The sequence below is a fragment of the Saimiri boliviensis genome, chromosome 14 (genome assembly GCF_048565385.1).
Source record: "Saimiri boliviensis isolate mSaiBol1 chromosome 14, mSaiBol1.pri, whole genome shotgun sequence".
NCBI lineage: Eukaryota > Metazoa > Chordata > Mammalia > Primates > Cebidae > Saimiri > Saimiri boliviensis.
Window position 1 is genome coordinate 49,521,987 of NC_133462.1, and position 12,399 is coordinate 49,534,385.

At 53.9% G+C, this 12,399-nt stretch overlaps 1 protein-coding gene across 19 annotated transcripts in view; it reads right to left on the bottom strand.

Moving 5' to 3' along the window:
* Positions 1-12,399, bottom strand: part of PPFIA4 (PTPRF interacting protein alpha 4) — a 53,382-nt gene that overhangs the window by 19,013 nt on the left and 21,970 nt on the right. For 14 of the 19 annotated variants that reach the window (XR_012513514.1, XR_012513517.1, XR_746212.3 and 11 more), the window contains 11 exons: positions 11,628-11,711; positions 11,239-11,370; positions 10,989-11,051; positions 10,230-10,321; positions 8,141-8,249; positions 6,396-6,604; positions 4,596-4,836; positions 3,835-3,870; positions 3,482-3,615; positions 3,039-3,205; positions 418-511 (listed from right to left, as the gene is read on the bottom strand). Coding sequence is in view for 8 of the 19 variants with exons in the window: in XM_074385014.1 (XP_074241115.1) it covers positions 418-511; positions 3,039-3,205; positions 3,482-3,615; positions 3,835-3,870; positions 4,596-4,836; positions 6,396-6,604; positions 8,141-8,249; positions 10,230-10,321; positions 10,989-11,051; positions 11,239-11,370; positions 11,628-11,711 (1,361 nt within the window). In the remaining 11 variants the exon portion in view is untranslated. The remainder of the gene's footprint in view (positions 1-417; positions 512-3,038; positions 3,206-3,481; positions 3,616-3,834; positions 3,871-4,595; positions 4,837-6,395; positions 6,605-8,140; positions 8,250-10,229; positions 10,322-10,988; positions 11,052-11,238; positions 11,371-11,627; positions 11,712-12,399) is intronic. The other 5 variants (XR_012513519.1, XR_012513516.1, XR_012513515.1 and 2 more) reach the window with 1 other exon arrangement.

Genomic DNA, 12,399 nt, shown 5'->3' on the forward strand with positions numbered 1-12,399 from the left:
TGCTTGCTCCAGGGACCCCTGGATACCCACAATCCTTGCTCCCCACCCTGGACTTCCTCTGCTCTACGCCTGAAGCAATATGACAACAAGAAATGGGACAGGAATACCTCTCCACCCCCAGAGGGCAAGGGGCTCTCTGCATGTGACCTGACACTGACTTAGAGATTTCAATCTGCCCTGCCAGAGACCCACAGGACCCAGGTCACTCTCCCATCATCCCCTTGCTTCCTTCTCTCTAGGTGCAACCTAAGAACTTTCTCTCAGCCCTGCTGTGCCCACATGGACCAGGCCAAATCAATTCAGGAAGGGCCTTGCTGGGATCTGGGTCCCTTAGCTCAGTTTCACAGCCGCCCAGGAGAAGGAAAGTGGGTGGGGGGCTGTGCCCCACCCTGGCAGAGCCTGGCCTGTGGCTCTTACTTCTTCTTCAGTCGCCGGTCCTTCTCTGCCTGGGTCCCCAGCTTGGCAGGCACCATAGGCTCCTGCATACTGAACTCGGAGTCTGTTAGCATAACTACAAGGAAAGAGATGTGTGTGTCAGCCAGGCCCTCTGCCTCTCCTCCCTTGCCTGGATCAGAGGTGGGGAACAGAAGCTGCAGAAGCTTCCTCAGCAGAGGACAACTGATGGCCTGATAGAACCACCATTCCTGGAGTTTCTGCTCAATGTCCCTACATCCAGGCAGTCTCAGACAGTGGCATCAAGTGGGTCATCCCTAGTTCAGAGAGTCTCCCAAGATCCTCAGCCCTGGGGGTGTTTTCCAGCCAGATGGACCCAAGTTATCCCACCCAGAATCCTAGACAGAACCTGCCCTTCCTCCAAGCCAAGGTGCAAAGGAAACCCAGAGCCCCAGACACAGTGGGCCACAAGGCTCAGAGAGAAGGATGGCCCTGGCTTGGGTCGGGGTGGGGAAATCCGCACACTGAGAGGTGTGTCTCTGGGCCTTCTTCTCTGGGTGCACTCACTTGCACAAAAACACAAAAGGGAACATGTAGAGTTCCGTCTTCTACTAAATATCTCCTCAAATTGATGCTAGGAACCTACAGAATTCATGGCCAGAGGCAGAATCTTAGAATTAAGTCCTGGTCACACACACACCCAAAATGCACAGTAGGCAACAGGTGTGGGTAACCCAGAAACTCATCTGAGGTGATGTCTCAGGTTTAAGTGCCAACGTGGTGTGGAGAGTATCGGAAATCATACGGCTTCCCCCAAAATGCTTCTTCCCCTGATCAAGCCTTTCAGCTTCCCCTATCTGTAGCCAGCTCCACAACTCCACTTGCCCCTGTGGACTGGGGAGGAAGAAGCTGGACCTCTCTGGGCTGATGCTCCCATATCCTGAGCAGAGGTGGCCATGTTTCCTCCTCTCCATTCCCAGATCACCACTTCCTTCCTACACAGACCTCTCCTCGTCTCAGCGAATTCCTCTCTGTTCTTCCTCTTCCCCCTACCTCCTCGTCTCAAGCTCTCCCTCCTCCTCCTCCTCACCCAGCTAGCTATCTTCTGAGTCATATCTTCCTGAGGTGCAGAAAGGTCTAATTATGCATTTGGGTCCAAAGTTTCCTTTATTCTCATTGATTGGTTCCTCCCCTGCATGAAATTCATCAGCGCTCCCACTGCCTCAGGGGAACTTTTAAACTAAAACAGATGCTGCAGGACTCTTACAGCGGGCCCCAGCCTAGCTGCCCAGTCCCATCTCCCCACTCCTCCCCTGCTCCTTCTTCCCAAACCTGAACATGCGTAAGTACATACAAACCTCTCACACCCACAGAACTTTGCCTTTCCCAGACCACCCACCCACTTCCTCCACACACAGACCTCTCCCTGGCTCGGCTAATTCCTCTGTGGCCTTCACATGTCAGCTCAGGTGTTGCTATCAGAGGAGGCCACCCTTGTCATCCCCACCATTCCAGAGCTGAGTTCTGAGTCCCAGAAGCACCCTGGGAATGTCTCTATCAATACATTGTTCTGGAATTGTCTCTTCACTTCTTCCTTTTCATTAGACACTGAGCTCCCTGAAGGAATGAACCATTGCTGAGCACCTGTTACTAAGCCATAGTCGTTCCTCAATAAATGTTTGTGGAACAAGTGGCTGAATAGGTGACTGAAAGAAGAGGAGAACGAGAAGGAAACTAGAGAAGAGCTAGAAGAGAGGGGGCAGATGAAAGCCAACATTTCCTGTGCACTCACCACATGCCAGGCATGTACCAGAACTTTATACTACCACAGAGGTGATAACGATGCCACCTTCCCTTCCTTGAATTTAATGTCTACAAAGCTATAATTAGGTGTTATCACATTTTGAGTCCCAGAGGCCAGATGTACCCAGAAATAAATTCCAGTCAAGAACTAACTCTTCTAAAGAAAGAACCAAGAGATTTCTCCTGAAGGTCCTGAGCACAGTACATCAGAAAACCTCCAAATTGAAAGAAACCCCAGAGGCCGGCCGGGCGCGGTGGCTCAAGCCTGTAATTCCAGCACTTTGGGAGGCCGAGGCGGGTGGATCACGAGGTCAAGAGATCGAGACCATCCTGGTCAACAAGGTGAAACCCCGTCTCTACTAAAAATACAAAAAATTAGCTGGGCATGGTGGCACGTGCCTGTGATCCCAGCTACTCAGGAGGCTGAGGCAGGAGAATTGCCTGAACCCGGGAGGCGGAGGTTGCGGTGAGCCGAGATCGCGCCATTGCACTCCAGCCTGGGTAACAAGAGCGAAACTCCGTCTCAAAAAAAAAAAAAAAAAAAGAAAAAGAAACCCCAGAGGCCCAATCTTTCGCTCAGTACAGGAGACCTTTCCACAGCATGCCAAATAAAGGCCACCCAGCCACTTCCTGACGTTCGTAGAGGCAGGAGCTTACCCCCTCAGGAGGCAGTCCACCCTGCCATGAATATCTCTGACCGAAAACTGCTCCTGCAGATCTGAAATCGCCTTCCTGGGGCTTCCCCCCACTCATCCCTGGGACGAAGGCAGAGAAGGCCAGTCCAAGTACACCTTCCTGCTTCTGATGCCCGCCCAGACCTCCGTTCAGAAGGGGACAGAGACCATGGCCTGTGGCTCCATCCCGACTCAGCTGGATCAGTCTGCCCTTCTCCTTCTTCCCAAACAGGCGGCCAATGGACGACTTGATGCCCTTCCGCTTGGCGCCTTTGTGCAGGGAGTCCTGGCTGCTGTTGCTGCTGCTGGGATTGCTGCCCTGATCCTCCAAGGCACTATAAGGTGACAGCCAGAAGGGGGCGGAATAAGAAGAAACATACTTAAGTGACAGCAGGAAAGATGGAAGTTAGACCTTAGGAAGAACTTCTCTTGAGTGTCAGAACTGGGGTGGGGGCAAGGGAGACACAGGAACTCCCTTCCCTGATGGTGTTTCAAAGAGAAGTAAGACATTCAGGAACCTGGAATGGGGGAGATGCAGTCCCTGCAGAGGCAGAGGAAGGGAGGAGGTGACCCTGCGGATGGAGACTAGAGGTGGGGCCTGCTCCACTTACCTCTTGCCTTCCTCCTGGCTCAGGGCTGGGTGGCCAAGCTTCTCTAGCCGCAGCGTCCTGGGTGAGGAAGGAGGAGAAGTCTCACATTTTATGGTGGCTTTATCCTCTCGGTTCTCTTCCCGAGACACTGGCGACTGAACAGACAGTGGAGCCGTCAGGGGATAGAGAGAGAGATCTCGGGCCTGCCTACCCAGCCCAGAAGAGGTGGAGGAGCGTGGAGAAATGCAGTGGGGAGGCCCTGAGTGCCTCTCTGAGTTCAGACTCAGACTCAAGGGCCCTGGGGGAAGAAGCCGAAAGGAAAGGGTGCGGGAGCAGTGAACCCGTTAGTACCTGGGCCATCAGGCAGCACTCACCAGCAGCTTCCTCCTATGCTTTCTTAAATCACTGGGCTACAAGAGAAAGGGAAGGGTAAGCTTGGACTCACCCTCTGGCTGCCCCAAAGCCAACCCCAGGGGAGCCCAGTGGTCTTAGGATGAGAAGATAGGATTCATGCCTCCCACAGCCCCAGAAAGAATATCACACCAGAAAATAAAGCTGGTCTAGAAAAATAAGCCAGGACTTATTTCTCTGGAAGAAAGGAACAGGGAAGGGTAGTGGGCGAGTTTCTTAAGTAGTCTGGGCTCATCCAAGGGAGAGGACAAAGAAGATATGACCTAGGCCCTTCCCAAACACAGAAGGACAGGTTGGTGGCTGACATGTCAGGGTCTGCACACATTATGGGAAGAAGAAGGCAGGCCCAGCTGAGAACATGTAAGTCCTACCACCCCTAAAAACCCCTGCAGGCCCAGCTGAGAGCACGGGAGTCCTACCCTCCCTTAAAACCTCCCCAGCAAAAAAAAAAAAAAAAAAAGGTAGTGGGGCAGGCGCAGTGGCTCATGCCTGTAATCCCAGCACTTTGAGAGGCCAAGGTGGACAGATCACAAGGTCAGGAGATCAAGACCATCCTGACCAACATGGTGAAACCCCCTCTCTATTAAAAAATAAAAAATAAAATAAATAAATAAAACCCTCCCCCGCAGGCCCAGGTGAGAGCACGAGAATCATACTATCCCTTAAAACCCCCCCCCAGTGCAGGGCCCAGTAATGCCAGGGCGGCTCCTCAGCTGCCTCTCACCAGGGTCATGACCCCCATCCGGTCCAGGTCCTGGGCTGCGCTGCGGGAGGTGAGCTTAGGTGTGGAGCGGCCGCTGAGCGGTGGGGACGCGCTGGCCAAGGACAGGGCCGTCAGAGAGGTGGGGATGGATCCGCGCTTGCGCGGCTGCTTCAGGTTTAGGGCCTCCATGCTGCCGCTGGTCACACGCGTCTCAATCTCCTCCGCGCGGAGCTCCGTGGACTCCTTCTCTTCCTGAATCATCCTGGAAGGCAGGTAAAACCAGACCTCACCACTAGCCTCAGCCAGGATCAACAGGAGGCGGTGAGGGCTGATGCCTGCACTCATCCTCACGTGGTGGACACAAGGCCCAGCAGGCAGGGTGTCTGTCCCACTGGAGCTTAAAAACACGTCTCTCTCTTGTTAACTTGCCTACTCCCTCCATCTACAAAAACTACCGAGGAAGAAGGCAGTTTGGTCGGTGGAACATAAACCACCCTGAAAATCAGAATTCTCGACCTACCCCTGCCTAACTACAGGGGTGGGCTTCAGTCAGGTATTTTGCTCTCTGTGCCTCAGTTTCCCAACATATGCAATGATGAAGTGGTATAAGTCAGCAGTTTCCAAGTGTAGGATTTTTAAATGATGCTGACCCCTGATGGGGTTTTCCCTGTTCCACAGAAAAATGAGAAAACTAACAATAGTGTATGTGTGTGCATGGGAGGTATTCAGTGAGGAAAGCATGCACACACACACATACACACATACACACACACAGCCCATTCACACACACACACTCACACACACACACAAACACACTCTCTCTCTCTCTCTCTCTCTCTCTCTCTCTCTCTCTCGCGCGCGCACACACACACACACACACACACACACACACACGCTGCAGTAAAGATGCCCACTGCCTTTCACAAAGACAGACTCGCCTTTATTCTAAGCATGTCTTTCTTACTTCCAGAATGTTAAAATGCCCTTTCTTTTGCAGAATGATTGTGATAATAGATAGTCATTATCATTAATGTTTTACTTTGCAAAACAAAAAGCTGGTGGTCCTATGTTTGTTCCTTTCTCTCTCTCTCTCTCTCTCTCTGTGTGTGTGTGTGTGTGTGTCTGTGTGTGTGTGTGTCTGTGTCTTCTTTGTAACTGGTCTGTGCAATACCTTGAACCATTGAACTGATGACTTGTACAGCTTGTAAAGCTCTGATACACTCCAGCTCAGATATTGCACTGCTGTTTGTCATTAACATTAATAAACTCATTAAAAAGTCAGGATAAAGTGAAGGTTTCACAACTTTCCCTGTCATTGTTTTCGATTGATGCCTCACTAGGGACAGGAGGTATGGTGCAGTGGACCGAGTTCAGACTTGAGTTTGAATCCTGGCTCTGTCACTTCTGTGTGGCTTTGGGTAAGTCACTTAACCTCTTTGTCTGTAAAGCAGGTATCACGCTGCCTACCTCAGGGACTGTGGCAAGACAGACAGTGACATTTACAAAGCCCTCACCCTGAGCTGGCCTTAGTAAGTGGGAGCTACACTCCTCGTGGTTATGATCAGCTGCCGGCCTGCAGGAACACCATGTGCATCCTCTTGAGCCCAGCCATATCGCAAGCCCTGAGAGGGGAGGTAAAGCCTGAGAAGTCCACTGAGGCCCCACCCTCTCACTCCGGCACATGCCCCACAAAGGGTCCCTGAACTGTGGCACTCTAAGTTGCAGTCATAAGATATGAGCAAATCCATATAGGATTTTTCCAACACAAAGGGCCCCGATGCCCTTCAACGCACTTTCCAGGTCCTCCGCCTCTCCCCTAACCTGATTTCCTCGTTGATGGCATCCAGCTGCTCCTGCAGCATCATGGCCAGGGTCTGGGCATCTGAGTGGCCACTGGGGGAGACAACGTCTGTGGAGCCCACCAGACCTCCTGGCTCATCCTCATCCATGTCGGAGATCTCAAGGTCACTGTCAAAGGCAGGGGTGGCTGACGGGGCCAGCATCCCAGGCAAAGGAGAAGTCTCCCAGTCCTTAACAAAGGAGGAGGGTAAAGGAGTCATAATAAGACACCCAGATAACTGCAGGGCAGACCCTCCCTACCTCTACCCAGCAGCACTGACATCTCCTGGGAGCTGGCTGAAAACGCCACAGCACCGGTCCTACTGATTCAACATCTGCATTTTAACAAGACCCCTGGGTGATGTGTTTGCACAGGACAGTCTAAGAAATACTGCACAAACTAACTGAAAAAGCTAACTAGCAGTGGTTAAGAAGAGAGTCCAGAGAGAGCCTGCCTTGGTTTGAATCTCGGCTCCAACGAATTCTAGTTGTGCAACCACAGGAAAATTGTTTAACCTCTCTGCGCCTCAGTTTCTTCATTTGTAAAATGAGGATGGTAAAGTACTTACTCATAGATAGCTGTGAGGATCGAATGAGGAAAATACATGTAAAGCCCTTAGCACAGTGCCTGGCACAAAGCAAGCACCATATAAATGCTATCAGTTTCCATCCATACAAACTCAAAGGCTGACTACACCCAGGGAACCAGAAAGGCCAAGCAGTCCTGAGGAGACAGTCGGCAGTTTCAGCTCATCACAGAGCAGTGTGGTCAACCCTGAGAGGCGGCAGCTTCTCTGAAATTATCCTATAAACCTATCCAGTGGAGAAAGGCCCAGAAGGGGGAAAGGCAGAAAACTGAGCTGGGAGAGCCAGAAGAGCAGAGAAGGAGGGGCCAGGGACAGAAAGGTACTCTGACACCTTTCTACGACCCGAACCCCCAGTTCCCCTTCAGGGCTCCTGCAGCCTCTCAGCTCCTCGGCAGCTACTATATTCTTATAAACAGAAAAAGTACAGAAGTGGGGAGAGAAAGAAAAAGAGGCACCTTCAGACTGTGACTCCCCCATAAGACTAGGGGTTTCTCAAGGGCAGAAATGAATCTTCCCAAGACTAAGAGCTTCCTCTTTCTGCAAACATATCCTCTAATACCCCAGTGAACTAAATGCTATTTAGAGGACCTGCACTCAGGACAAACCACGATGAATAATCGCACCTTCCCAAAAGATGGGACTCGGCATTTTTCTGCCCCGTGTCTTTCCTCATTCTCCCCTAATCTCCCTGGGCAGACGCAGACAGCGTGAACTCACAGCTGCTTCTCAGAAGACTCCAGGTCCAGGGCCAGCTAACCTGTCATCCTTCCCTCATCTCCCCCGTGAACCACAGCTTTTGTTCCAGAAAGCGTGCCAATTCCATCTTACCCATGAAGCCCCCACCCTGACCACCAGACACACACGCCTGCACACCCAGGCACATGCACACACACTTCAGTGGGGCTGCAGGGACTGACTGGCTCCCCGCCAGCCCCACCCCTTGCCCACCAGGAGGCCAAGGCAAGGGGGTCACAGCTGTTGCAGCTGACGATGGCCTCAACCCCAGGGCTGCAGCTGTCGTTAACACAGGGGAGGGAAGGGGAAGGATTTGCCCCACACACCAGCCGTCTGCGTAACTGGAGCCAGGCACGCGGCCGAATTGACCCCAAACTCCCTGAGGAGACCCCTCCACCCCCTCACCTTGGCAGACTCTTCCCTCAATGCCGAGTAGCGGCGATGTGCGCCTGGGGATACGTGGGTGGTTGCACCCAGGGAGAACCGCACATCTGCTGCACTGCCCATGTGTGGCCTGGAGCGGGGACGGGGGAGAGAGAGACAGGCCCTGAGGACTGAGAGCCCCAGCTCAACCCCAGTGGGCACAAAGAGTCAAGGGATCTTCAGCTCAGAGAAGTCTTAGCAGGACACGGAGCTGTCATAAATGTCTGAAGGGCTGCCATGTAAGCAAGAGAGGAGACATATGCTCTGGTGCTCCAGGGGTCAGAATGAGCCAGGGCAGAAAGTTCCAGAGAGCGGCTTTCCATATGGCATGAGAAGGAACTTCTAATGGCAAGGGTTGACTTATGGCGCAACTGGCGGCTTTTAAAAAGTTGAGCTCCCCAGCAAAGAGGTATTGGAGCAGAGGCTCTCTGGCCATCTGACACACATGACGCAGGAGGGCTCCCCGACACTGGGACAGGTTGGAAGGCATGATGTCTAAAGGTCCTTCTCACTCTGAGGGTCTCTGTTTTTGGTCTTCTACCCAGCACTTTTCCTCAGGTCTCCCCATAATCTGGACTGAGTCCCTGATTAAAATTCAAGCCAGGAATACCCGCTATCCCCAGGAAGCTTTAGGAGGCCTGACACTGTCAGAAACACGAGCTAGAGAAAACATTTTGAGTGCTCCAAGAGTCCCTGAGATTTTAGGACCCAAGCAACAATCCCGGGGAGTATCTGGAAGCCTCCCCTAGGCACCACGTCCCTGTGCCTTCCTATTTGGAACCCTTGAGGGAGCCCAGAACAAAGGGACACAGTGAGCCTGCAGCAGACTATGCAAGTATACAAGGTCCCTGGAGGGAGAGGGAAGTGCTTGCAAATTCCCCTTTTCTCCCTCAACTCAGCTGCAATTCCATGAAGTATCCAGCGATTCTACAGTCGAACCGAAGAATGCCCAACCATTACAGAAAGCTGAGCAGTGGCAAATGGCCTGGTGTACTATGGGCTGTGCTTCACTAATTGAGGGGTTGTCTCTTCTGGTCCGGAGGGGAGACGTAGGAGAAATCCCAACTACTGTTACCTGTCTCCATCCTCTGCTTCTCTTCATACCTATATACAGTAATTCCTGGCGAACGTGGAGAAGGCACTTCAGCCTCTACTACTCCAGACACAAGGGCTTCTCTTCTTCAAGCTCAGTGTTCCCTTCCCTATTACAAGCACTGCCCCTCCACATGCCCATATGCGTATTTCCATTCACTGTTCTTCACGGTAATTCGTCCCCATTTCCTGGATAGAGCAAGCACATGACCAAAGGGAACGACAGGGTTCTGATCTAAGAGTCTTTGGTTTGGAAAGAAAACAGCCCAGAGCCATGAGCCTTGAGTGGCACCATCCACTTCTGTCTCCTCTGCCTTCACCCTACCTCTCTGGCCTGGGGACTGAGGACAGGCTCGAGGTCCGAGTTCGACACCAATCACTCCACACAATGTGAGGGGAAACACAGAGGTTCCCGAAACATGGGCCTAATCCAAGCATTAGGAGATAAACTCCATCTCTTACGATGGTTTCAAGAAAAGGAATGCCAAGGCCATAGGATTGCCATGGCGTCCCAACTTCCAGTAAGGAAGTTTCCGAGGCTCCATCCAATCCCTCCTGCTGCCTTTCTGCCCACTGCCTAAACTTGGGCGGGCCTTGACTCTCAAGAGAACTGGAATGAGTAGCTCTCACTGCCAGTGAGCCTTGCGGGACACGGGTGAGCAAGGGACCTGCAGACCTTTCTCAAGGGTGTGCCCTCTGTCAAGGAAGCAGGAAGCATGGCCTACGTCCCACTGCAGTGGGGACAGGGAACTGTCTGTCTGATAACTTGCCTCTCAGCAGCCCTCAGAGGAGAGGTGTTCCCTCTCAAACTGCCCAAGTAAGCTGGGTGACTCTGACCGAGTTCTCCAAGCCTCAATGTCCCACCCTGAATAGGACGAGGACCCTGAGGTCCTGCGCATTTTTTTTTGGAAGGAAGTTTCCTTCCGCGGGGTCCGTCAGGGCCCCATCCTGGCGCGCCCAGCCTCTGGCGCTGCAGTACCTGGCGTGGACGCCGTCCACAAACGGCCCCCCTCGGCCCTTCAGCTGGTCCACCTCTTGGCGCAGCTTCTCAATCTCTTCAGACAGGCGGCCCTGTGCCAGCAGACCCAGGGGTGGGGGCAGGGAGGAGCAGAGAGGGAGGGTGGGAGTCAGAGAGGGACAAAGAGGACAGCAGAGTTGGAGAGAAGCTGAAGAATGTACTACAAAGTCCAAAATCAGGGGCCCCAAGCCAGGCCCACAGATGACACCAAAAGAGAAGAGGTCCAACCGGAGAGTGAATGGAAGGATGGGCAGAGGGGCAGGGCCGGGAGGGGGTCTGTCTGGGGAGGGCTCTGCTAGCCAAACCTGCTGAGCCCTCACCACCGCACAAACGCACAGCAGATGAGGCGGGGCAGCAGAGCGCCCTCCCAGACCTCGCAGACACCGCTGAGGCCGGGACAGAGGTGAACCCTCCCAGAATCACCAGGCTCTGGCCGCACCCGGGTTTGAGGCCCCCCTCAAATCCTGGGTGGAGCCCCTCACTGGGCCCTGCCTCTCTGCTGTTCATCTCTGCCCTACGCTTCCGGCCTCAGTTTCTTCTTCACCTGTAGGCAGTGACGCACCTCCCATGATGGGCCCTCATGAGGAACAGCGTATGTAGTGCACTAACGTATGCGCTAACACTGCTGGGTATTGGAGCAGCTGCGTGAGAAGCAGGGTGTCCTTTCCTCCCTGCAACCCGGCCCTCCCAGGCTGGGCGGGGCGGGCCGCAGCCGGGTACCTTGTGGTGGTGCTGCTCCTCAATCTGCCGCTGGGAGCTCTCCAACTCCTGGATCAACGTGTTCTGGGGGAGAGCAGCTGTGAGCCAGGCCCCAGCCTTCCTCTCCCAATCCAGACCTGAGCCTCCGGGTGTGTAGTGTCAGCCCCACCTCTCCAGGCTGGCCAGCCACCCCAGTGAGACCCCAGCTGCACCTTCCCACCTTCCCACCCCACACTGACCTCTGGCATCCCAGCCCCGCCCCTCCAGGCACCTTCTCCTCCAGGGCTGCCATGCGCTCCTTCAGGTGGAGCTGTAGACGCTCGTTGGACTCGCTGAGCAGCCGGTCCACTGTGTCCGACAGCCGCTTGTTGTGATCCTCATTCATCTTTTCCCGCTGGCGCACCTGCACAGCCACCTACCTCGCACCAGGCCGCCCTCACCAGAAGCCCCACCCTCTCCTGCTGGGGTTCAACTCCTCTCATCCTCTAGGAGCCCCTCTCTCCACTCTCCCGACATCTCCTCCTGCACCTGCCAGCCTCCTCCCACCCTCTGTGGCTCTGTCCCTGGTCAGGCCCTTGCTCCGTGCTCCTCCCACAGACCGCCCTGGGAGCCTGCCCTGGGGTAAGAAAGGGGCCTGCAGGCCCAGCCTGGTGCCCTCACCCGTGCCAGCTCCTGGTTCTTCTCCTCCAGCTGTCCCTCCAGCTGCCGCAGGTGCTCCTCAATGTTGCCATGCCGTTCTTCAGCCTACGGGCAGGGATGGGTCGGTGCAGCCCATAGCCCTCTGTTCCTCCTGCTCAGGCCCCATATTCCCTGCACCCTAGTGCCAGGGTGGCCCTGGGGATTACGGCCCCTGGTACCAATGAAGCTCAGCCTCCACCTACCATCTCGGAGCAGAACCTCCATCCCCACTGCCTTTCTTCCCAGGTACCCCAACACCTGCCAGGTCTCCCCTACCTTTTCCCCGCTCAGGGCTCGCCTTAAAACATCCTGGAGCTAGCAGTTCAAGGGACTCTAAATCCTCCCCGTGCTACCAGAAAAAGCTCCACTTGAAAGCATGAGCCACCATAAATCTCTGTGCTTCCAGATGGATAGAACCACACTGAAGAGCATGGACTCATGCCATGCCCCTGGGTTCAAATCCTGGCTCCTCTCACCACTTGTGTGACTTTGGGCAAGTTATCAAACCTCTAGGTGCTATCGTTTCCGCAACTGTAAAATGTGGGTAATAACAGCACCCAAGCCCACTAGACCTTTGCAAGGACTAAATGAAATAATCCAAGGCCAACACTAAGAACACAGTGAGCACTCAACAAGCGTCAGCCTCGCGTGGCTACTAGCTCTGCTGTTAAATCCGCCCAGGTGGAGGCATCTCCCCTTTCAGTCATGGATGCCCAGAGATGAAGACACTCCTGTCTCTGCTGGCAAGATATTC